Consider the following 27,401-nt stretch of genomic DNA (forward strand, 5'->3'; position numbering starts at 1 on the left):
TTGGAATATTAAAACATATTAATTGGATATGTTTAAAGTGATTTACTCACCTGGATTTTTTAACTTTACAATGGTTATTACTACTATCATTGTAATCTATGCTAGTTTCTAATTCAAGTTTACGCTTACGTTCACGTTCTTCATTAGCAAAATCATGAGATAACTTAGTAGAACGCTAGTGTTGACAGGAGAGAAAGAGGAAAACGTAGGATTATTTAAATTAATCATTCATAATTAAACATGATAATCTTTAACAATTATATATAGATAAAAAATAAACAATGTAAATTGTAGATTGATAGAATTTTGAGTTTAAGTTTAAAATTTCAACTACACATGCTTAAGGAAATGTAACATATTTAATAACACATATCAGAAGGAATAACAGTCAACGAATAGTACTTAGGAGAGGATTTATACAAAACTAAATTATGAGTAGTAGAAACTTGGGAAAACTAATATTTAGTAACTTGAAATGCATTAGAGACATGAAAATAGTGAACTTAGTATTTACTACAGTTTCATTATTAGATTAACTTATTCTGGATAAAATGAATGATACGAAATGAACGTTCTATGGGTAATTATCAGTAACATTTATCTTGAAAATGAAGTCATTATGGATAGTGTTGGTTGTTTAATATCTGGACTTGAGAATATTTGACATAGTTATAATAATAAAAATAATGGTAGTAGTAAACACAGTGTATATAACAATGGTATATATATATATATATATATATATATATATATATATATATATATATATATATATATATAATACAAGAAATGTTTGTGGTGTTTGAATTATAACATTGGAGGTAGACATAAAAAATGAGTACTTAGGAACAACTGGAAAGGAGATAGCAAGATAGAACAGGTCCGAGATTCCTGGCCGGTGGCCTATGCACTAAAAGGGGTAATAGATGTAAGTAAGCTATAACAAAAATAATAATGGACGGAATACGAATTAGATCATAAAAATAGTTCCAAAAAGTAATAATAACGTTGTTAATACCACAAGTGATATAAGTCTAGTGTCGAAATATTTACTGAGATATGTTTCTTATCAGACTAACTAAATTCTGTTAACTAATACCATCCAAAAGTTAACATTACAGTTACATACGATTGAAAAAAACAGGATTATTTTGTAACAGGTATATGTAGTTATCAACCAACATCAAAGTGAGAATCTTCAAAACGAACGTCAAGATAGTTCTACTGTACGGAGCTGAAACTTCGAAAACTACCACAACCATTATCAAAAAGGTACAAGTATTTATAAATAGTTGTCTACGACAGATACTCAATGTCCGTTGACCGGATACGATCAGCAACAGCCTTCTGTGGGAGAGGACAAACCAACTTCCAAACGAAGAAGGAATTAGGAATAGACGTTGTAAGTGGATAGGAGATACGTTGAGGAAATCACCAAACAGCATCACGAGGCAAGCCCTAACTTGGAATCCTGAAGGAAAACGGAAAAGTGGAAGACCAAAGTAAACACTGAGTCGGGAATTGGGAGCAGCCATAAGAAGGATGAATGGCAACGGGAAAGAGTTGTCCGGGACAGAATTGGACGGATAATGCTGGTGGATGGCCTATGCTCCTCCGCGACAGGTGTAAGTAAGTATGCGTGGTTAGATCAATCAGTGCTAGATACTAATTTATTTTAAATTTCAAAGTTGTTTAAACTTTGTTTTTCTAAGAAAAATAGATGAATTAGGTTGTAGTTTACAATTCAATGAATAAAACCTTCAGCAGACTGTAATTTCAACTAGACAACACTTAATCTATTAACAAGATTATTACCATTACTATTAACCCACGGAACATAAACAATATAAATGAATATATTGACAAAACAATCTTAGCATCAATAAATACACTTACTATCCATATTTCTTGAGTTAATCGAATTGGATTTTGCCATCCAACTGAAAAACAAAAAAGAAACATAAAATATTTATTATCGTTTTCTAATTTATAGGTTATCTAATAGCGTATAAGTTTCATAATACGAATAATAGTGAAATATATAAGTTTTGTGTTACACATTAGTTTGAATAAAATATCAAAGAACATAATGGAATGAATATAAAATCAACGAATGATAGATGAATAACACAAATATTGTTTATTATACAATGGGGTGGCCAAACCAAAACGTGTCATCAGTCCATAAAGTCACTAACTTCTAGTCTGAGTCATGTTTGGAGATGCAGACTACTTGGTTGGGGTCCGCGTGACTATCGTAATCAATGGTTGGAGATTCTGGGTGACATGGCTCAGGATCGATCACAATGGCGTAGGTGTATACACTCTCTGTCTTCCTTTAAACTATGAGATTAAAATCGCTTCATATCTTTCTTTCTACGAATTAATTCTTTCTTTCTGTAATATATCGTTATAAACAATCTTTCTTTTATATATTACCACGATTGAGGTAACTACCTCTATGAATTTGGTGTTCATCTTGTTGTGCTAATGAGGTGTGGCAACTTGGACCGATGGATATATGTGGCTAGTCCTACGTTGTAGCTGAACGACTGACTGGTAAGTAAATTAACTAAACTGAATTAATGTAATTTCTAATGAATATATGAATATATAGACTGTACGAGTTCATTCACTTGTTACATAATGGTCACAAGTACAGAAAACATAACGTTCAATTAACTAGTTTCCTACTCTGGGTATATATTCATTATTTAACTGATATTGTACACTGTTCAACATTAAGCAAAACAAAATTAAATTAGACAGTGAGTTTACCCATCAGAAAGAAATGAGATGTTGAAATTTACAGGAAAACATTTTATACAATACATAATTGTCAAAGATGATTATGAAGTTGAATATTCTTCTTCCACGTAGGTTTTTTGTTATGATTCACAATAGAGATTTTTAAAAAAACAGGGGAATCTGCTGATTTGGTTAATTTTTAATCGCTAAATATGTCGAAACATAAAAATATCACTCAACTAATTTAGAATTAAACTCCTCAATGTAATATATTTGGCACTAAAACATCTAAATATTCGATATTAAATTAATATTATAATTGGTATTTGTGAAAAAGTGATACTTAAATGTTTGAGAATAACAATTGGTTTATTATAATATATACATATATTTGGGTTTATAACGATTTTTCACTATCACTAACCAGAAATGCAGATAGTTTTATTTATATCTGTATATGAATAAGGTTTATTATTATTACTGTCAAATATTTATCTAGGACAGTAATTTACTGTAAAGAAAGCAATACTAACATAAAAGCAGATACATTTAAAAAACACCGGACATTATCACTCAGTGATCAATTAGAAACGCATTTTTCTAATTTGAGATCTATCCATCACCTACTCATATATTTGTCTACAGATCAAATCTAAATCTAATTGCTGGGTGGGAGGAAGGTATTGAGAAAGTGGAGAACATGTTAAATTTCTTTCATAATCGTTAATGCTTAATTAATCATAGCATGATATCGATTAATAGGAAATAGTTTAATTATATTTCATCAGACTGATCATGAATCGGCTGATAATAAGGTAGAAATTTGTCTAATTCTGTCTATTATTATTAATACATGATCTCGGTATAATCAGTCCTATAATCTATTTCATTCTTTCGCGGTTCTAGTCAATGTAGAAATTAAATAACTATATTTTTCATTGCAATTTTTACGTATATTTAAAAATACACACTATCATAGTTGTACTTCCAGATAATTATTAACAATACACAAGGTATTGCTTTTTGATATACCTACAGTTCAGGATAAACATAACTATTGGTTGAAGCCCCTTGTATTAGTTTATTTAGTCACACTAATTATTATTCTCAAATTATGATTTTAATAACGATAAATAGTATGAACGAAAAAAGAAAAGAAGACAAAGGATGAGAGCAAAACCTACCCATTAAATCTTGTACACGTGGAGTACATCGTTCCAGTGAAATTGTTACATCTGATGTTTCAAAGCATAAATATTTATGAAGTATTGGTAAAGATAGTGTTGTTAAATCACCGAAATAAAGATCTTGTAACCAGCGTACATTGATACATGGTATATCCCATAATTGAGCCATTTCATACTTTTTACCCGATGGTCTAAAATTTATTACAATAAACTTGTAATGATAAAAACAAACACGAGGTTAATTAAAGGAAATAAAATGAAGTATAACCCATCGGTAGCTGAACCAGGAATTCGATTATAAACTGATAATATATCATACAAAAAATTTGCCAGAAACAGACTTAATGTGTGATGTTATGAGCAATGTTAAGTAGTTACAGGCAGTCTGAAGAAAATCCTGCGTAAATACTTTGCGTTAGTTGATATTCCCCACCAAGATTTCCCTAAAATCTTCATAAAACTGATGTTCTCTGCAGGATTCGAATCAGAGCCACTTAGTTTCACAGTTTCAGACATCGTCACTGAGCTTTAAAGCCGTTAATAAAGTATAGCAGTGATTAATGCTGAACAAATTTTGTAACAATTATTATTCATAATAACACTAAGGGGTAGATTGAATAACTAACACCTTTCTTTTCTACTGTTCAACAAATAAATGGCATAACAAACAAACAAACAAACAAGAAAAGAAATAATGTAGCATCATTTTCATTGACTGAAACAAAATGCATGGTCTGTTCGGAATGTTTGTAGCGAAAGATATGCCGTTCAAATCCTAATATTGACGTCAACACTGGGATGTGATCAGTTGACGAGTCCCAACTGGAAAAAAGTGCGTTCTGGACTTCACTGCTAACAGCAGCCTAACCACTCTAAGTATAAAATGTGTTTAGTGTCCAATGCAGAGATGTCGTTTATTAGTTATGTTGTGGATGCGGAGGAATAGACCAATAATTATCATGTTAAGTCCAATGGTGTCTTTGGACTTTAAATGGACATTTCCTATTGGTCGATATCTGTTCACTTGTTGAATATTGTACAAAATGTTGTTTTCTATTTTATGGTACGATGTGGTATGCTTGGTTAGTATATAAATAGAGTATGTTTGAAATATAATGATTCATATCTCCGAGGCTGTGGCTTGTATTCTGGACTCAACTAACTGGGCTAGACAGGGTAAAACTCGACCCCAACTTAAAGCCATAACAAGTTACAGGGTTCTATTCCTATTCAATCCAGTGATTTAGACAATCTAGTAATGTCACTAACACTCATGACATAACGTGTGTCCAAAAATCAAGTACAGGAATCTGTATTTCATAAAAGAATGACATCAATTAGGGTCTATTAGACCTTTAATATGATAATATTGAATTATTATTTAAAAATGTATGAACTGATTTTTTTAAGTTTTGAACAATGAGCATGTTATTCTTTATAAAAGAACTGTGGTTGTGTAGTTGTTTAGTTACCATTTTGTTTAGAAAACAATTGCATTTCACAAATTACTACTAATCCGTACATCATATCTATATTTTTATTAACTATAAAATTTTGGAGATCTTTACATACTATCTATTTGTGTTTTGATTGCCAGTTTAAGAACAATTTATTAACTTGACTAATATGATACAAAAATTGTTTATCACTATGAACTATAAGGCAAAAATATGCATCTAATCTACAATTTTTTACATGAAATAGTTGCCCCACAATGCCCTGGTACGGTCGAGGGTGAGAAGAATTCGCTCTTCCTCTCCAAATGCTCTTACATGGCCACGCGTTTACAGCCACTGACATAGAAATCCTACTCACTACCTTCTCAAAATGAAGGTGTTGTTTACGAAATTGAAAGGACGAAAAGCGAATGTCCGACGCTCCAAAAGTGTTGGTGGATATGGGAGATCCACCTAGAGGAGTTGGAAAACATTGATTCCAAACCAATGGTGCACATCGGCTCCAGGATCCCAAAGAAACAAATGGCCTGTGAACCTATTGTTCGTCACCGACTACCATTGGACTGCAACTCCTCACGATGCTCCACTGCTTTGTGGATCGGACCTTTAGGTCGAAGGCTGTGTGTGGCCCCCTAAGAAAGCCACCTGCTTCGGTTTGGGCACCCGGGCAATATCACAGCCCTCACATAAATCGAATGATTTATACGGTGCATATATATTTGGTGCCTCCTTGTACCAATGTACATGTGTTCAAACAAACAAATAAAATAATTAATTAATGTAGTTTATTTGTCGATTTGACAAATTTACATATTCAGTTTTTGAAAGAAATTTTTTCGTTGTGATGACCAGTGTGAAACTAACGAGTTCTTTAAACGATGTACGATTTGAATCCAGTAGTTAAAAGTCAAGAGTCTCAACAACAAAGAGACACACAGGTGTGCATTGGTTAAACTTTCAATACGTCCTTAATAGAACAAAATCAAAAGCAAGGAAACTGAATTAATGTAATACCAGTAATAATGACAAAGGGCTAAACGCAGAGAGTATGACTCAGCAAGACAATATGAAAATGTTATATATGTAGGTATGTGGGAATGAAGATAAAGACTGAATACATCTGCGCAACTCTAAACAATTCCAAGTCATACCACCCAACGTATTAAATCAATGAAAGTAGTTATTTCGACGACTTCGAAAAGGTAGTCCACATAGTTAACAATTTCATGCACTAATCCCATGTTTCGGTTTAGCCATACCTAGCATTCTTCTAGCCTATTAATTTAGTCAGCATCTGTTGATAAATATTCACAGCTTCATATTATAAACAATGACAACAATAGTAATACATAAAACAATAAATGAGATGAACAGAAGAAAAGGAATAACTTACTGTTTACAAACTAACAATGTGTTGGACGGTTCAAGGTAATCAGTAAAGGTAGCACCGATTTGACGTATGATCATTTCAATTTTTTGACGATCTTTACCTTCGAAACCAGTTAGTGATATAATCTAACATTGTTAAAAAGCATTTATGTAATTATAATGTGTAGATACATATGTGTCAGAATAATAATAATAATAATAATAATAATAATAATAATAATAAGTAGATAAACAAACTGACAGTTGAATGATCGAAAAAGTATCTAACACGTAATTTAAGAATACTACCATAAAAACGTAAAAAAACAACAATTCAAAATAAAAGTGGAATGTGCGTATCAAACTGTACATCAAGTATGCTTATAAGTAAATCTAATCGTTCCAATATCAAATAATTTATAAATAATAATCTTATTAGGAAAACAAGTACGGAAGTTTCTTTAGATCAGCAGAATAACTGAGATTTTCTCAGTTAGTCAGTAGTTAACCCCGTTAATGAATATGACCTACATGTGAAAAAACGAAGAACGCTTTTATTTATTATTTTACACAAAATTGTGTTACTGTATTGCTGAAGAAGAGTAGTTGTTTGCTAATCAGTCTTGTTCTTTATGTCACGAGTTTATTTTTACAAGCGGCCAACATTAATAATCTCTTATCATGAGTTATTTAGTTGACCACCACATTATTTAAATGTAGATTATCAGTTTGATCAGCGTTCTATTTGCCAATCTAACAACACGAAATTCTCATATCATAAATCCCGAAAATCACAGTTTAGTATCATATACATATATATACATCAGGTTTATATCACTACCACTGTTAATGGTGGTAAAAGTAAAAGTTACTCATCAGTAAGTAAACTACTGACAATAATAATAGTAGTAACGATGATAATAATAATAATAATGGCTTTATCCAATATCATGGATTTGGCTGAAGTAATGAATTCTCAGCATCAATTGTGCAACAATGCCACAAATTTCTTTGTTTTTTTTACCTGCGTTCACATCGTGACTATCCAGATAAAAATAATTAAAAATGTTCCACAACAGTAAATATTTTTCATCCATTTACAATAACGGAAGTTTTCTATCAATTCAGCTCTTACAACTAGTTCTCCACATATCATTTATGTATTTCAATCTAATTCATCTCTTACTGTTACAACGGATGAACAAAGAGGAAAATATGTCAACATTTAGCCATTGTAACAATCCCTTGGGTTTTATATAGCAGCACAGGGGTACGTACATAGAGTTAGTATTCATAATCACTGACTTTAAGCAAATATGAGACAGGATTGATTAAAACATTTGAATAGGCCGCTAAGTAAATAGGTCTGAAAATATGTTTAGATATTAAGATCAACAAACACTCAAGAAAATATACACTCAACATGATAAAATAAACAAATATTTGGACATTAATCAGATTATATAAGAGATGAATATCAGAAGACGAAAGAATAATAAAAAATAGAAAAAAGGTTGGGGACAGAGTTGAAAAGATGAAGATCGAAAAAGTTTATTAGATAAATGTCCAGTCACTATGGGAGGGAAAGGCTAACCAAACTTTCCTTTTGTATACATAGGTCAGGTTGGAAACGTTTGATAACGATCGCCTCTGCGAAATGGAGTAAGAGTGGTGATCATTATCTGCGGATTATTTTGAGCGATTACTCAATCACTTATTGATCTAATTACCTTTATACAACCTCTTAATTATTACAGCATATAGATTGTAAATACAACATACAATTACTAAAATATAGATGAAGAAAATACGAGTTATGTTTTAAGATAAACCTGTAACCTTCCCATCTCCGTCATATACAAAATTCACACTTACCTGTGTACGAATAAATGAAAAGGTGATATCTTTGGAAAATGGTGATGGTAAGTGTAAAATTTCAAATGGTGCGATCATTCTACCTTTTGCAAGTATGTCATTAACCCAATAAATTGTAACCAAACGTTTATGATCTAACAAAGCCTTAAAACAAAAAAAACATACAGAAAACAAAATGATAGTGATGGAAATATTATTATTATTATTTATTAATTAATTAATTAATTTATTTATTTTAACACAGATATTGGTACAAGTAGGCACCAAATACATATGCGCCACACAAATCTCATTCCATATGTGTGAGGGCTGTGATACTGCCCGGGTGCCCAAACCGAAGCAGGTGAGTGATGGAAATAACCATAGAAAGAGTATGAATTTTATTAAATAAATCAGTTTACGTAATCAGTACTTTTAACCATTGGGCCCTCATGTGATACAACTATTTTCCGAAAAACGTATCTACCCGATGATGATAATAATAATGAGTTTCATTTAATTCAGTGGAAATTCGATAGCAGATAAGTCAAAAAGACCGTACTGGGAATTATAATCAGGATGTACCTTGAGAAGAAGGAATGTAAAGATATATATTTAAGAATACAAGAACCAAAGATCTAAAGGAATATAAAGATGGATTGCATCTGTGCCATTCTGACAAGTTGTCAGCCGTGGCAACCAAAGTCTCTAAACACATAACACAGTTATCCCAAGGATTCTCAACAAGTAATTTGCATTTAATAACATCGCTCAGGCAAGTAGTAAATGGTTTCATAGATTGATACTATGTTTTGCTATGGTTGGCCACAACTTTTTCAGATTATTTTTACTCTAACTAACATTGTATATCGAGGAAGGCGGTGGTTGGATAGATGTACAGCTTCATCAATCAATTTGCTATATTTACCTACTAAAAGAGTCTACTTTGTGAGCCAATGATAGGAATTAAAAATAGTTAACATTTACAATGAAGGATTCAACGTACTTGTTTAATCACATCAGGTTCTTCTAGTTGACAATCAATAATAACATGTGTAACTTTATTAGGATCATAAGCCATTACTACTTCTGCACCATGTGAACGCATAACACGTCGCCAAACAATTTTCTGTGATTCAGGTACATTTCGATAGCCTAAAATTAATAGAACACAACCAATTAAACATTCTTCCGGTTTAGACGGTAAAGGATTACCGTCATGACCATAGTAAGTGGGGGTTAATGATATTGCAGGTGTTATAATTGTAGGCGTTGAATGTGAAACATTCATTGGTGTTGAATTACAAGAAATTTGTCGATTTGCAGATTGTACAATTGTAGTAACAGGTATCTTAGATGCATGTCGAGGTGGTTGACCGTTGGCAACATTAACGGTAGATGAAGAATGATTGTTTGATGGTACTTGTGCAACTTGAGAATGATGTGTAGGACGTGGACTAAAAGAATGATCAACATTATTATTATGTACTAAATTTTGCCCTGCTACATGATGATATGGAGAATGAACTGTGCCAGTTTGATGAGGATGATTTTGAGCATTGATCACACTGACAGAAGATGAATCACCCATAACCATTTGAGCATTCCCTCGTCCTACTGACTGCCCATGTACTATGTGATGATTTGTTTTTAACTGTTGACTTGAAATAATCCCACCTAAAAGTATATAAGTAAAAAGATATATAAATATCGATCAAAAAATAATAATTAACAGTGCAGTAAAGTAAATGAATTAAGTCAGGAATAATAACTCCATTATTGAATAGATAGTGAAACTATTTCACGCTAATCAGTGAACGTTACTAAATTGACCTTTGAATAGTAACTATCAGATGTGAAAAGTCTTAGGATAATCTTTTATGTTGCTGATTTCCATATTCACAATGATAAAGACACTGTATATCGTTTATTCTCATCTAATGCTACACATGCAGTTGAAAAAATAATCAACAAAAATCATCCAACACTTAGACGGATCTTATTACCTTCTTTTAAAATGGAAAAAATAAATTCCTATCAATTAAAACAGACAAACTCAAAATACCATTATGATAGACTGAGATTATAATTGAGGGGGATAACCATAACCTATGGTAGATAACTTTGAAAGTGATGTAACTCTAAAAAGCAATATTAGTTGAGTAAATGAATTTATAATCTATCCTTGTAAACAATTTATTATTTTATGTTTAAAAAACACAAATATATGAATAAAGAATATTCTTTGTAATAAATTCTCATCAGCTTCTAGACTAGTCACATGTTTCTGTATCTATTAATTCAACTTCTCTTGTGGAGAAAGTTATGTTGGAAGACTTTCTAGGAATTCGTATTTTCTTGCATGAGGATAGCTTCCAGTGTGGTTAAGCGAAGGTGTATTTAAAACTGTTGACAGTTCAATTATTTTTTATTAAGTACAAACGGTTCATACAGACAAGAACATATCATGTTCATGGTTATGTCTAAATCTATCAGACTAAGAATACTACAGACGGACTGGGGCAATAGCTAATAGAATTAAAAATTCGACGCTTGTGTTCTACAGAAATACTGTCAACTGATCTATTTACAGTTTGAGGTTGTGGAGATTTCTGGATTTCATTTAAATTATGAACCAATCAATGTCAGATCACTATTGAAAACCTGGGAGCCAACATTTCTGTAATTTTAGATAATGTACTAGCATGAAACTTGGAACATCAACTGGGACGTATAACTGTAAAAAATGATCATGTAGATTATGACAGTTATCCATCACGAACAATGAGTGAGGACTACCCAAAACCATGAATTCCTTGAAGTCAGAAACTAACATCGGTGATCTAAAGGTCAAACCTGTGCGTGAAAAGGAAGGTACTGAGTTCGATTCCCTGTGCCAGGTCTGTGAATGAGTACGGCTGAGGAATTCCATACTAAGATGAGACAGCTGCCCGATGATTCTTGGTTTTCAATGGTGGTCCAGCTAAGAGCGGTTTGTAATTTGAGTTGGTGAGACCCAGGAAATTCTTCGAAAAAGCCCAATAGGGCCCTAAAAATACTGGAAAACATTTTATCCAGTCAGTGTTGAGTAGACGTTTCTGAGAAATACCTAGAAAGTGAATGGTCACGTGTCACATTTCTGGTTGGATAATTACATATCCTGCTACTACGTTAAGCAGGGTCCCAAGGCCGTCTCAAATACTATAGATACCCTCCGTTTTCTGTACATAAACTAACCTTGGAGTAAAGCATTCTTTTCACACTACGCGTCTTTTCTCTCGTGTTCAAGTTGTCATGTAGTGATAGACTGGGGTTATTAGAAGAGCTTAGGAAGCCGATTCAAGCATTGTCAGAAAATTTATCAATTGGAAAAATATGGAAATTCATTATCTAATTTAAACATGATGTCATTTTAGAAACTTCATAATACTAAATAAATTAAAAGACACAAAACATACTTGGATGAATTTGTTGAGGAGGCGTGTGAATGGGTTGCTGCTGCTGTTGTTGTTGCTGATGATGGTTGTGGTGTTGATGCACCCCTTGTTGTTGTGTAGAATGCACAGCATTATTACTATTATTATTACTAGTATTTACCTGAGTTGTTGGACTAGTTTGAAAAAGAACTTTGTTAGCTGGAGCTCGATTAGTTATTTGTGGGACAGCACGTTGATTAGTCGTCAATGTGACTAATGAAGATTGATTTTGATGGAAACCATTTCCAAGTGTATTATTCGTATTGTTAGAACATGGTAGGACAGAACGAAGAAGCATTCCTCCACTTGGGGCTGAGTTAGTGAAACTTCTTCCAAACTAGAAAAGAAATTTTAGGTTGAAGTAATCACTGGCCTAAAGTAAACTGATTTATCAAGAAAATGTTTAATGCATTCGGCTTTTAAATGATATATATCTTATTCGAAGCCCAGTGATGCATTCTGGCTACTGATACGGAAACAGTTGAAGTTAGTGTAGAACCTGTAACTAACTTACGTATTCACTACCACTAGAAGGAATATCACAACATTATTTGTAGAGGTAATAACCATGATACCTATATAAATGAACCGTAATGATAAGCATACACTAGTTCCAATCTGTGACCTACAAGCATAATATGAAACATTGAATAAATAGTCAGAAAGCACTGATTTACAGTTACATTTATTCCTAATAAATAAACTCTCATTCTAAAGCTATATAACTTTTGAATTATGCGCTCAAGTTAGTTAGATAAAAAGAAAATATACATTACTATTGAGTCACTTATTTTTTATGTAGAAGAAATGATAATACAGCTTACTGTATTCGACATTGACTGATGTTGTGGTGCAGCGATAATTTGTTGTCCAGTCGGTGATTGAAATATGATCTGTTGTGGATGTTGTTGTTGCGGCTGTTGTTGTTGTGGTGTAAAACAACCATGGATGGTTTGATACTGTGGTGAAGCACCGACGCCACCACCCCCAACAGGAACGGCAGCAGCAGGTGAAAGTTGAACCTTTTGTTGTTGCTGCTGCTGTTGTTGATAGTGTGTAGGATGCGGCGTCAGTGCAGCAGAGAATTGATGTGGCTGTTGAGGCTGTTGTATATAATGCCGATTCAATTGATTATTCACAGAATGACGTGTAGGCGATTGAGAAGGTGTTTGTATCTGTTGCTGTAATTGTGTCATTTTACCACCATTTGGGATAGTTGAATGTTGCTGAGACAGAATATTCGATGTAGATGGTGATTTGACTTGATTAGGATTAGTGACACTACCACTATTTCCCAGGGTATTATTATTATTACTAACATTGCTAGTAGGTGATTGTAAGGCGAAATGAAGTTGTACCGCTTGCTGTTGGTGGTGTGGTTGTTGTTGATGTGTTGTTGTTGCTAAACTACAATTTGGCTGAATAACTTGTTGTTGTGAATGATTATGATGTAATGTACGATTATCAATAATCATAGTAGGTGTTAACTGTGAATTACTATTCACAGTAGTAGGCGCTGTGGTAGCCAAATGATGTTGTTGTTGGTGATGAGGAGGAGGATGGTGTTGGTTATTTTCCGACAACAAAGCTTGTTGTACCGGCGACGAATTATACGGTGTCGACTTGATTTGTATAAGTTGACCAGCAGGATTACCAAGACCTACATTACTTCCACCAGTAGATTGCAATAATAATTGTTGAGTGATTGATGGTGATGATGACAATGATGACTGTGAATTAACGATTTGTTTATTATGAGGTGTTTGTTCAATAGTTGTTGAATTATGCCCAGATTGATGAGTTGATTGAAATAAATGATTTGATGATTGAATAGTATGGCATGTTGAAATTTGATGATGATTAGAAGACAAAGGATGTTGTGGATTAACATGGTTACTAGTTAGTAAAATATCTCCACAACCATCTGAACTGATTATAGTCATATCCGACTGTGATTCCGCGTTATCATTCTATTAAAATTAAAAATAAACGAAAATGAAATTTTCAACAATTGAAACAGGTGATCGAACAAAAATCCTTTTCATCAATTTCGAAATCATTTCTAACATGAATTGAATTTAGTCTCTTTTAGCATGTGGACCCTGTGCAGATTGCCTCAATATTATAATTAAGTCACAAGCATTTCAAGTAGAGTGCAGTAGTGACTACTGAAAGAGTCCAGGACGCAAAATTTTTCCTATTCAAAACTCATCACCTAGATATAACTGCACCTCAGTGTTGATATTCATACCGGGAATCGGATCCAGTACCTTTGTTTCAAACGCTCAACACGTTATCCACATAGCATTTTGGAGCGAAAGGCACTTGGTTCAAGTCCCAGTTTAAACACCCACACTGGGATGCAAATACATTCAGCTGACGAGTCCTAAATAAAGGCAAAACGATTGTCCTAGATTTCACTACTGACCAACCTTTCACTTTCCCTAAAATGCTTGTGACTTACTGGCAATATCGAGGTGTTTCGCACAGGATACATACATGTCGAAAGGAATTGATCAATCGCAGTCCATTATATCGACAGAAAGATCCAAACAATCAATACGAATGAATGACTTGAATTCAGTGAGTGCTAATTATGCTATCCGGCTACGCAAGCCGAAATATATGGAGTGGAATTTCAATATGGGACTTAGTGGCTGAGAGTCAAACGCCTTAACCAATAAATGATGCCAAGATGAACATACACGCATTCAATAGATAATTTATAAAGACTTACTTGTTGATATGGTTGACGAGTAGTACGAACTAATAAAGTTGGCTGTTGAACTGGTGCGGTATGTTGAAAATGTTGAACATTTACCTGAGGTTGGGTTTGTTGTTGTTGGGCTACGGTTGAATTATTAACAGCAGTCAATATACTACCAGTACGTTGATAAGGATCTATGGTAAAAGAAAATTATATATATATGAGGGGAATTACAACATTAGTATTAAACTGATTTTCAATTAAGTATATTCAAGTTTCATTACATAAAGATGTTGTAGGCAGATTCAAACATTTAGTGATTAGTGAATAAAATTCCGACTCATATTTTTAAATCAATCTACGTTTGGATACAGATGAAAGTTCTCTTCAATCAGCAAAATAACTTGAATTTATAATAAGAAATATCTCAGTTCTACAAGAAGTCACTCGTGGCTTGAATAGCTCATAATAGTAACATGATAATGTGGAAGTGAGAGATATGAGTTTGAATCTCAGTGAACACATTAGTTCACATAAGATCACAGAAAGACCATGTTGAAGAGTTGCGACTAACAAGAAATCTAGACACAAAATCTCCGGCCGAGTACGTCGGACTATTTATCATTTATATAGACAAAATAACTATAGCTACAATACATTATTCTAAAGAAATAACATCATCATTATCATTAATCAAAAATATTTTAAGTTAAATTTACGAGTCCATTTAAGCTAGACCATCAGCAAAACATGGAAACACTGGACAGCCGTTTCGTCCTAGTACGGGACTCCTCATCCTCGAATGCCCTGGTACGGCTGAGAGTGGGGAGAGTCTGCTCTTCCTCTCCAAATGCTCTTACATGGCCACGCGTTTACAGCCACTGACATAGAAATCCTACTCACTACCTTCTCAAAATGAAGGTGTTGTTTACGAAATTGAAAGGACGAAAAGCGAATGTCCGACGCTCCAAAAGTGTTGGTGGATATGGGAGATCCACCTAGAGGAGTTGGAAAACATTGATTCCAAACCAATGGTGCACATCGGCTCCAGGATCCCAAAGAAACAAATGGCCTGTGAACCTATTGTTCGTCACCGGCTACCATGGGACTGCATCTTCTTACGATGCTCCACTGCCTTGTGGATCGGACCTTTAGGTCGAAGGCTGTGTGTGGCCTCCTAAGAAAACCACCTGCTTTGGTGTGGGCATCCGGGCAGTATTCCAACTCTCACACAAATCGAATGACGAAGTAAGGCGCGTATGCATTCAGTGCCCCTTTGTACCAATATTTATGTGTTCAAATAAATAAATAAAATAAATGGGACTCCTCAGCAGTGCGCACCCACAATTCAGGACGTGGGACTTGAACCCAGGACCTTAGGTCTTGTGCACGGACGCTTAGATTCTATACTACTGAAATGACATCCAATGGTGTTAATGCCTAACTACAATCGATCAATGATCTTGCGCAACCCTTCATCCATTGTCTGAGGTGGATAACTGTCTCACACTCGACACGGATTGAACTCCAATAGATGGGAACTGTTAAGGAGTCCCATATTAGAAGTAAAAAGCCGTCCAATGCTTCTAGGTTCTCAATGGTGGTGTAGCTTAGATCGACTTGTGAATTCAACTGTTAAAATACTACAATCACCACAAATACCCATATAAACAAAAATATTTGTACACATAAAAATAAAATTCATTTGAGAAATTCCTAACTACTTTGAACAGCAAATGACTGTGTATGCAATTGTCCATGCGTTGTTTGTTGTGATACACTAGCTACAAGTTGACCACATGGATGTCTTTGTACAATATAAGCTGATGTTCCACCTTGTACTGACGACTGTGGTTGATGTGATGCAATTGTAGCTGTGGTAGTTAAATAATGTTGCATAGTCGTAGACCGTTGAAGTTGAGTGGATGTAGGTTGAAGTGAATTACTATTAGCCGGTCGATATTGCATTTGTTGTAAACTACCAGTTAGTAAAACTGAAGGAAGTGCGGAACCAGCACAACCGGCCATCACAATAGATGGCTGTTGTTGTTGTTGTTGTTGTTGTTGTTGTTGAATATGCTGTTGATGAGGTGATGCTAAATTTTTAGTGGCTCCGGTAACTTTAGCATTTTTTGGCGATTTCGGTGAGACTTTATGACTAAGATTACTTCCAACAGCACGACAAGGTGATTTTGGTGATTTCGGTTTTCGGTGACTTCCAGAAATTTGTGAATTGGTCAAATTGGATGAACTACCATAGCTAGAATTAATAAGATTGCTCAAATTAGATGGATTTCCTCCTTGAGATCCAGAAAATGAATTTGATCCGTTTTGATTATGTCCTGTATTACTATTGGATGAATGAGCTTCAGAGGATGATGCTGACGAAGAGCCTCGACCATGAGATGATTCCTGTAAAGTTGAACAAAATAAAAGAACTTCGTACAACACGTTATGAGTTAGATTTATCTAAAACACACCAAATATCATTCCAACAATTTAAAGCTAAGAAATATCTAGCTGTGGTTACAAATTTAAAACAATAAAAACACTTTCTCAATGAAGGGGAACAATACGACAAAAAACCTTGTCAAAATAGAAGCACGCTACCCTTAAGCTATTCCCCCCCCCCAGAAAAAGGCGCACAGCATCCATTTTACATTCATAAAAAATATACCTATCTATTACTCTCATATAAAATAATTCTCAATATAAAACTTCCTTTAAAAGTGTCAATTTTCTTTAATCACTACTACCAGTAGTATTGAGTGGCTATGAAAGGGAAGATAATTAGGTTCAATCAAATTGTTATTTCCTTCGAAATCTACGCTTTATTAAACACACACCAGTTGAATAATAGTGAAATTATTCTTATACACTTCATAATAGTGAATAGTTCATTTTGGCGGAAGACGATATAGAAAGAAGCATCACCGTCATCATTTATACAAAATACAGTTCACTAAAACATTAAAATAGTCTCAAAGATTCCATAAGACAGAATGAATATAATCAATCCAACAGTCCATAATGTAAAAAGAATAGAAGATAAAAGCAACTATATAATAATGGGAAGGTTATTAACAGAATCACTTGTAATTACTGTTATCTGTTGTTGTTGCTTTTATCTTCTATTCCATATATCTGTTTATAACACTTACCCGATTCCATGTGTGCTGTAAACTGAGAATATTTTTCACATTTTGCATAACAATAGCATCTTTTTCTTCTTCATTCAAATTTTGCTCCTGCATGTGCTTGCTAGACTTTGATTTACTTGTCTTGCCATGATGTCCAGTAGTCGTAGTACTGGTGGCAGTAATAGTAGTAGTATTAGTACTAATACTACTAGAACCACCGCCGATGTTGCCACATCCTCCTCCACTATTCCCAGTAATACTGTTTAGAGCATTACCACTTGTATTTGCAGTCAATGATGTTGTCAATGTGATAGTATTACTAATACTACCACCACCACTATTACTATTACTACCAATTACTGAATGTCCGCCAAGTGTTGTTGTAGACGTTGTAGCCGGTAATAGACTATTAGTCAAAATTACATTAGTATGATTTGTTGATACACTGGAAGTGGTATAATTAGTTCCTAATAAAATAGGATTTCCATGAGCATCTATAATACAAAATATATAAATATATATATGTTTATACATGGATAGGTGTAGATAAGTGTAAATTAATAAATTATTAAAATAGAAGCTAAATATAATTTTTGAATAGGAGAGAAAAATATCTGAAAAGACCATTTAGTTTATATTTTAATTTTACAACCTAGTTTGTCGAAGAATTAATCTCTCCATGTATTATGTTCCATGTATAGATTTTGAGTATTGTGTACATTTTAAATACTGGAATAACAAGATAGGCAATTGAGTAATATACATGAAACAATATTATAACCTTAGTTAACTAAGGTTAGGGTTGTAATGTTGACGTTTTTTTAAATTCTCAATTCTTATTTCATAAATCTGTATTAACATAGATAAACACTAATGTTTCTCTCTCTCTGTAAACACAAACTGAAATATTGTTCAAAGCACAGGACTTTAAACTGTGTTAAGTTAGTGAGTGCTTTCTTTCATTATCACTGTATATTTAGTTCATATTTATTATGACAACCTTACTGAAATCAGATGTGTTTACCTCAAGTCAGTCGATCAGAACCAACACAGAGACTAACATGGATGTCGATTGGTCCAGAGGTTACCATGCTATATCAACACGAAAGAAGATTGATAACATCAATTGCGAAGGAACTGATAGCAAGAAAGGCTAAGCATTCAAAATATGGTTTGAGAAGGAATGCAAAGGTATTTATGTGGGAATAATGTGACGTAAGATCCAGAGGAAGATAGGAGCTGGATGTATCTCTACCACACTGACAAATTTTCAGCTATGTCACCCAGTGTCTCGAACCACTGGATATAGTTGTTGCAAATATCGCCAACAGACAGTTTACATCTATCAACATGACTCAGACTAATAGTCAGTGATTTCATGAATTGATGTAATGTTTTGATTTAATTTCTCATTCCAACTTCGACTTCAGCCAACATTGTATGTTGAGGTGAGCGGTAGTTGTGTATACATATCATTCACACCATAACCACTTTAATCAATGAAAATTTACAACCTCATCAATTAGCTTGAAGTAACATATAGTACACAAGAACAGCATGCTTAAAATACCGATTAGTAAATACTAATACTTTGATAATGTTATGATACAGCGATTTAAAAATAATCAAACACTGGACCAATATAATACCAAATAAGAACTTTGTATTATGGTTAAATTAATTCATGTAACTCTGTTTCTCATTCCAACGTTTTGTAAGCGAAAACTAGCTATTTATTTATTTGAACACATAAATATTGGTACAAAGGGGCACTGAATGCATACGCGCCTTACTTCGTCATTCGATTTGTGTGAGAGTTGGAATACTGCCCGGATGCCCACACCAAAGCAGGTGGTTTTCTTAGGAGGCCACACACAGCCTTCGACCTAAAGGTCCGATCCACAAGGCAGTGGAGCATCGTAAGAAGATGCAGTCCCATGGTAGCCGGTGACGAACAATAGGTTCACAGGCCATTTGTTTCTTTGGGATCCTGGAGCCGATGTGCACCATTGGTTTGGAATCAATGTTTTCCAACTCCTCTAGGTGGATCTCCCATATCCACCAACACTTTTGGAGCGTCGGACATTCGCTTTTCGTCCTTTCAATTTCGTAAACAACACCTTCATTTTGAGAAGGTAGTGAGTAGGATTTCTATGTCAGTGGCTGTAAACGCGTGGCCATGTAAGAGCATTTGGAGAGGAAGAGCAGACTCTCCCCACTCTCGGCCGTACCAGGGCAATGCAACCATCCTGCCCATATTGAAGCAGGTAAAGTGGGATTTGCACTTGTAAACCATTAGTTAAAAGATATTTTAACTATGCTACTTGTACTACAGTTTCCGGTGTCCGATTATAGTTAGTTCAATTTCATAATGACTAAATTTATTATGAGTCTGATAAATAGTATAAAACAGTTTAAAACTAAGGTAAATATGAATATATTTCAATATATAGAACCTGATAACTGATTAAAATGATATGTTATCCAATGCAATTCGTTGAAAATACTAATTAATAATTTCAAACGAAGTGATTTAATGGTCACTTACATATCACGAAACCATCAGATTGGTTCGAAATGAAAACTATTTTTAAATCAAACAAACGAGGTAAAAATCCGCTACGACTAATCAATCAATTATCTCCAACACGCATAAAAAATTTTGTATGGAGTAAAGTACATGGGCTACATTGTCTATTGGGTAAGTAAAATTGAACTATTCAGCACAATTAATATGACTATATACTATGTAATATAAATGAAAAGTCATTTACTTACCAGACCCTCCAGTTTGTTGCATTAGCCCTTGTTGAACTGTAGGATCAGTATAAATTGGTAAAGTGGACGGATAACGCTGAAATGAAATATTTACGTATTATATACTTAGCAAAACTATAAAGATAAAAATCAATTGGAAGTGAATAGTAGTTTTCAGTTAGGCACTAATCTCTCTCATAACAAGTATTTCTTATTCCAACAGGTGATTTTCATTCCAAATAACCTTAGTGTAAAATCACTAAAAGTATAGCATAACAAAATCAACGATCTTCAAGGTTATCGAGTCCACGAACCCTAAACGTTTCAAAAGTAAGTATGATGACTTTGAAAAACTAAACTAGGCAAGATTTTATTTAAAAATATATTTGTTATATTATGAAGAAATGTCGTTCGACATAACTAAATAAAATAAAGAATATGAAATAATACGGAAAAGATATGAGGAAATGAATACAGATTGGTGTATTGCGATAGATTTTAAGTACATTACTTATACTCTCCAAGCTATCATCAGGCTGTTAGCGGGACATAGACTAGATTAAAGCATGCTCAATGCATGATTGCTTTGGTGCACGCTGATTGGCTAATTCTTATCCAATCAGCACTAGTCGATAGTTGGAGAATATTCTAGAATCTTCTCATGTAAAAAACTATAAATATACTGACGTTTTCTCTATTGTGCTTCTGACTTGCTATTTGGAATATAATCTCTTTCCTGTTCAACCGTGTTCTGATTTGGGGACTTGTCGAGTGAATCGGTGTCCGAGAATACTAAGCAATAGGAATAGCTGGGTCATAAACTGTAAGAAAGGTAGAGATTATAACACAGGCATTAAGTAGAATCCAGTACATACATGAGTTAGTCCAAGTTGTCACACTGTATCAACACAACGCAATGTTTTAAAGTCACCTGACAGAGTAGTAGAAAAAATAGTAGCAGTATCAGTGGCAACAGAAAACATTGGGCATTTTGGTGGAGTTTCGTTCTCTAACCTGAACGGTTGGATCGCGGAGATTTCGTTTTTCTGAACAACAACATCAGGACAAGTATCTGAACTTTGGTGAGAGAGAGCGAAACTCCACCAAAATCATCCACTTGAGCTATAATTCTTTTTCACTATCTTAACATTGGGCACAGACACAATAATTCGAGAAGAAAAACGAATTTTTCTCGAATTAATTTTTTATCATCACTTAATTGTATTGTCGTAAACAAATCTATGGGTGAGTTTGTCAGGTTTAATGTCGTCTAATCTGTCTCAAAGATGACAAGAAATCACATATTATAATTAGTTTAAATAAATTTCGAGAAACAAAACTATAACATCATAGATATAGAAAGTATGCTTTCTAACTAACCTGTGCAACAGAACCCTGTGGACGATTCAGTGCGAATCGCTGAGAACCAACACCACCCCCTCCGCTAACAGCCCCCATATTTGGAGCAACTGGATAACGATTTGGTACAGGTGATGACAGTGGAAAACGTTGTTGTTGTTGTTGCTGCTGCTGACTACCACTTCGAAACTGATCTTGAGAGGATTTTTTAGACGAACTACGACCTGAACCGCTGCCGCCGCCGCGTGAATGTCCACCACGACCAGGTTTATTCGGAGGTACAGGTGATGAACCACTACCATATGGTGACTTTTGATCAACATTTCTCATATTCTATAAACAGAAGAATGCAATGCAGAAAAACGATTAGAACAGTAGTGATGAAATATTTCGAGGTGAATACATCATTTACACAACTAAAATAGACATGTACCCACCTACCGCCTAGTAGAATACATCATATTTCAATTCCAGTGTACTATTAGAGTGTAAAAAGCAGTTAATTTAACAACTATAAATGATTCAGCCAAAAAACACGTATCAATGTTGTATAGACGCCATAGAACAAAACATAAACAAAGAAATTATAAATACATATTTAATGAATGTTTTCCCTATGTCTCAACCACAGTTTTACTTTGTCTGTACGTTAAATGCTCGACATATCTCAATTTTTCTTCGACGACTTGTTATCCGAATCCATGAAACAAGCTCTAGAAACAAGTATCAACAAAATTAAAAGAACGCTAATCGATAATACACCAAAAGTGGGTAAAATCGTGTATCTGGTAAGAATAAAATCAGCTGAGAGATCAGTACTTCCAGACTGATAAAAACCTTTTAACCTTATTGCCTTACGGATCCAACCCTAATTAGTTAATAAACAAAGGGGAGAAATTTAATACGGATGTGAAAGGACATTGGTGTTTTGATTAACATTAACAATCTTTATATTACTGAAAGATCATACTAAAAACAACTATAATTCGAAGAATAAGTTATTGAAAAAAAAACCCAGATAACATGGGGAATTCATAGAATTAATAACTTAAAAACAAATAATTTTACACGACTATAAGTTTTAACACTATATGCAATCAGTAATTTTCGAGGCATGAATCTAGAAATCATCATATAAGTGAAGGTAATCGGTAAATATTATTAGATATTAATTTAATACAACATGATAGAGGTTTGTAGTCACTTTCGTGCTACATTTTTTTGAATGTGAGAACTAGGGATATAGTATCGATACCTAAACCGAAGCGTTATGTAACATCGAGTTTAAAATTGCTATATGAAGGCTAAAATGAATGTGTTTTAACCACAGATATTACTGCTGCAGTTAAATAAACAACAGGAACAGGATGAAAAAAGGGGAGAAGTAATTTTTTGTGATATGGTTTGCTATGAAAGTTGTATGGGACTGGAATCTGTCAGTTTATCACGATTTCCTGCTTAGGGTCATAGAGATGGTAGAACTCAGGGGCTTAAGACGTTATCAGATATGGAACAAAATAGAAACGAATGGTAATCCGATTGTAGTTTTCTTAGTTGTATTTTTAATTAAACTGAATTTCCTACTACAAACTATTCTTGTTCGCTTTCTTTCATTATTTATTTTGATTATACTCTCCCTGCCTGTCTCCTTCCTCTATCTCTCTACAATCACATTTTCTTATATGTGTGACATATACTTGTTTCGGTGCTCATTTTTACAATTACATCTTCCATGCAGTTAATTATGAGTATTCCTGTTGTCTTTATTTTTTCTACCGCTGGAAGAGCTTTCATACTTGACTTGATTACTATTCCGCTTGGCTATGGACAACATTTATGATCATATCTTGGTTTATACATAATACCAAATAATATAAACTATCAGTCTTCAAAATATTTCAGTAATGTTTACTAAATAAAAGACTCTACACACCGAATACTAACTAGATAAGTCATATGAAACTGTAAAATTCAACGAAATCAATGAGAGTACTGGTGATTATTTATGTAATAACTGATTAAATAGCGGTGTGTTATACTCAAATGGGATCAGCATAAGAAGGTTGCGGAAATCACTGGATTGACTTTAGTTGAACAACCATTGAAAACCAGGAAGCACTGGACAGTTATTCTGTCCTACTATGGGACTTCTCAGCAGTGAGCATCCACGACCCCATCATGGTCTAACTCAGCACTTTTAGAACCCAGGGCGACTGTTATTTATTTGAACACAAGTATTGACACAAACGGGCACCAAATACATATTCGCCACACAAGAACAATGAGAATGTGAAGAGATAGAGAATGTAAGGTGCGTATAAGAAAAAGGGGAACAATAAAGAACGGAAATTAGTGTATGATAGTGAAATAATAACAATAATGAGAGGGGCAGTTCAGTTAGCACATGTACAACCAGAAATAATTCTTCCAGTTAAAGAAGTTACATCCATTTTTTATGAAGAAAGTAAAATAAAGTTACAGCAGGATCGCCACTGGCTTCTATTCTGGGCCATATCTGATAACATCTCAAGCCAATGTGGTGCACTATATCTAAGACCCCAACCAGGGAGTCATGAAGGGCCGACATATGCTAGTAATGTACAACGTCCTATCATACCAAGACACTATGGTCACACACTGACCACCTCTTCACTTTTCCAACTAGTTCCAGTATCGGCAAATAACGCGCGATGTGGAATTCTCTGGAAAGACATTCGTGGTACATATCCAAGCCACAGAAGTTGATGTTTCAATGTGGTGACACCAAAATGAACTATCGTCACTGTTCCCGAACACATGATGCCGAACCTCTGAATTACTAACAACGTGTTGCCACTGGATGTCAGAAATCCTTCGGAGACAACGATGATCAAACACAGAGAGCCGTCTAACATCCTCAACTCGGAGAGATCAGGTTTCACAAGCATAGAGCAAAACTGCTCTCACCGATGCGTTGTAGATCTGACCTTTTACAGTCAGACTAACATCACGAAGGCACCAAAGATGGCTCAGATTGGCATGAGCCGTTCTGGCTTTCACAATGTCTGAATTGGTTTCATCACCCGTGCCACCACCAGTACTTACACACCTACCCAGATACACGAACTTCCCCACTACTTCTATCCGCTCACTACCCAGGGTGAGTGCAGGAACAGGGTCGCACCAGTCTTGTAAAAGTACCTTGCACTTCGAAGGTGCAAAGCACATACCATACCTACGGACATTGATTGCCGACTGATTAAATGCGGCTTGCATACCTTGGGCATTATCGCACAGTAAGACAATATCATCCACATACTCAAGGTCGATAAGTCTTTCTCCAGGCAACAGATCCACACCACCAATACCTACATCCATCAGAGCTGTTTCCAGAACGTTATCAATGGCAAAGCTGAAGAGAAATGGTGAGATCGAGCAACCCTGTCTAACCTCAGTGGAGAAAGGTGGTTTTACACCCTCACTCTGCCTGAGGTATTTGTATATAGGGCTTTTAAGATATTATTAAAATCCTCAGGTACATCCTTCTTCAATAAACAATCCCAGAGAACAGTACTGTTCAACGAATCGAAGGCAGCCCTGACCTCAAGAAACACTACGAAAGTTAGTCTTTGATAAGTATGACGGCATTCTAACATTTGGTGGAGGGTGAAGATATGATCAATACAGCCTCGACCAAAGCGAAAACCAGCTTGCCCCTCGCGAGTCAATCTTTCTCGGGTTTTGAGCAACCTACGAAGTATGACGGAAGCCGATACTTTGGACGCAATCGGATGTATACTTATTCCCCGATAGTTGTTACAAAAACGACGAGAACTTTTTTTAAAGATAGGGATGACTACCCACTTATTCCACGATGTTCGAACACTCTCTAACTGCCAAACCTTTGTAAATAACCCAGTCAGTTCCTTAACCAGAAAGTCAAAACCATCTTTAAAAAGGGTCGGGAGTAAGTCACCTGGGTCTTGTGATTTATAGCGCTCCAAGAGTCGGAGTTCCTTGAGGACTCCCGCCTCGTTAGGTAGATTAGTCGTCACGACCGATGGAGGGCGGGACAGTCTGGTCGATGTTGCCAGGATAGCAGACCAGTTGAACTGCTCCTCGAAAAACTCTGCCCATCGCCCAGGACGTCAATAGATATTTTTGATCCCGTTAGTTTCACAGACTATTTCACTCACACCAGACCTCTTGCTGCCAGTGGCTCGGGTGAGTTGAAAGAGCTCCCGGCAGTTGCTAGATGCACCTGTTGCTTTCAACTCGTTAGCATGCATAGACCACCACGCTTCGCGGTTTTCACACTACGCAACAGTCGTGGTTTGTGGTCAAACTCAAGGTCACCCGGAGCAGATCGACGGTCTTTAATTAGTTGCAATGACCCTGAAGAAACCCAGTGCTTATAGGCGGGACGTTTCGCGAAGCCATTTCCATGGCGTCGTGCAATTGCAACCAATGCTCATCTATACTTTTCCGTGGGATGTTAGCTAACCTTGAGCCTAGCTCGGTTTGATATTTAGTCGCAACAGAAGCCGTGACCAACTTAATGACATCGATCCGTTTAGGGCGATGAATTTTTTGGCCACTGAAACGTAAGGTAAGATTAGCGCAAACAATGACATGATCAGAGTCCATATAGGTACTCCAAAAGGAGTGGCAATCTTGTACACAACCACGCCAGCGGTAGCTGATCGCGATGTGATCGATCATAGTCCAGGCTTGAGGAAGGGTGTCAGGTGGTATATCGGCGATGACTGTGTCGATAGTTAGTGCTAGCCAGAAACAGATTGTAGTGTGCGCACAGTTGCAGTAAACGGTCCTCGTTATCTAACCTGCGACCAACAAGTCCTCATCGGCCACCCAAACGACTCACTTCTTTGCCTAGACACACGACCTGTGCACTCAAGTCTCCAACTAGTACCACAATATCTGTCGAATGCACCCTCTGTAGAAGAACTGTTAAGTGGTAGTAAAAAACCCCTGATCGAATCCGGGCTGCAATCTGTCGAAAAATAGGCGGAGATGACGAAAAGACATCGTCTCTTACACCGATCTTTTCTCACTTTGATGGAAACTTCTAATCTAACAGCACATAACTAACTGTTAATAGAGACCCAATCGATCAGTGCTGCCTCAGCTCTAGCGCTTAGCGAGACACCAACGCCAGCAAAACCAGAAGAAGATGTCACAGGATCCCCAGATATACGCACGTAAAACAAGCTTTTCGAAGCGACAGCCGGAATCCCATTGTTGATATGTCTAACATCAATCAGTCGACGGGATTGTATGGCCAACCAATATTAACCTGAATACAACAACTAACCAATAAACTAGCAAACAAGCTTTTAACGAAATGG

The 27,401-nt window shown here is 35.1% G+C and overlaps 1 protein-coding gene across 1 annotated transcript in view; it reads right to left on the bottom strand.

The window, feature by feature from the left end:
• MS3_00005686 (uncharacterized protein) overlaps positions 1 to 27,401 on the bottom strand; it is a 48,436-nt gene that overhangs the window by 15,950 nt on the left and 5,085 nt on the right. The window contains exons 7-19 of the mRNA XM_051213783.1: positions 22,075 to 22,386; positions 20,716 to 20,791; positions 17,959 to 18,431; positions 16,522 to 17,209; positions 14,828 to 14,991; positions 12,915 to 14,060; positions 12,073 to 12,427; positions 9,621 to 10,291; positions 8,636 to 8,779; positions 6,786 to 6,907; positions 3,933 to 4,126; positions 1,897 to 1,940; positions 51 to 175 (exon numbers count right to left, since the gene is read on the bottom strand). Coding sequence (XP_051069785.1) covers positions 51 to 175; positions 1,897 to 1,940; positions 3,933 to 4,126; positions 6,786 to 6,907; positions 8,636 to 8,779; positions 9,621 to 10,291; positions 12,073 to 12,427; positions 12,915 to 14,060; positions 14,828 to 14,991; positions 16,522 to 17,209; positions 17,959 to 18,431; positions 20,716 to 20,791; positions 22,075 to 22,386 — 4,514 coding nt within the window. The remainder of the gene's footprint in view (positions 1 to 50; positions 176 to 1,896; positions 1,941 to 3,932; positions 4,127 to 6,785; positions 6,908 to 8,635; positions 8,780 to 9,620; positions 10,292 to 12,072; positions 12,428 to 12,914; positions 14,061 to 14,827; positions 14,992 to 16,521; positions 17,210 to 17,958; positions 18,432 to 20,715; positions 20,792 to 22,074; positions 22,387 to 27,401) is intronic.

This window comes from Schistosoma haematobium, chromosome 3 (genome assembly GCF_000699445.3).
Source record: "Schistosoma haematobium chromosome 3, whole genome shotgun sequence".
In the NCBI taxonomy this organism is placed as follows: Eukaryota; Metazoa; Platyhelminthes; class Trematoda; order Strigeidida; family Schistosomatidae; genus Schistosoma; species Schistosoma haematobium.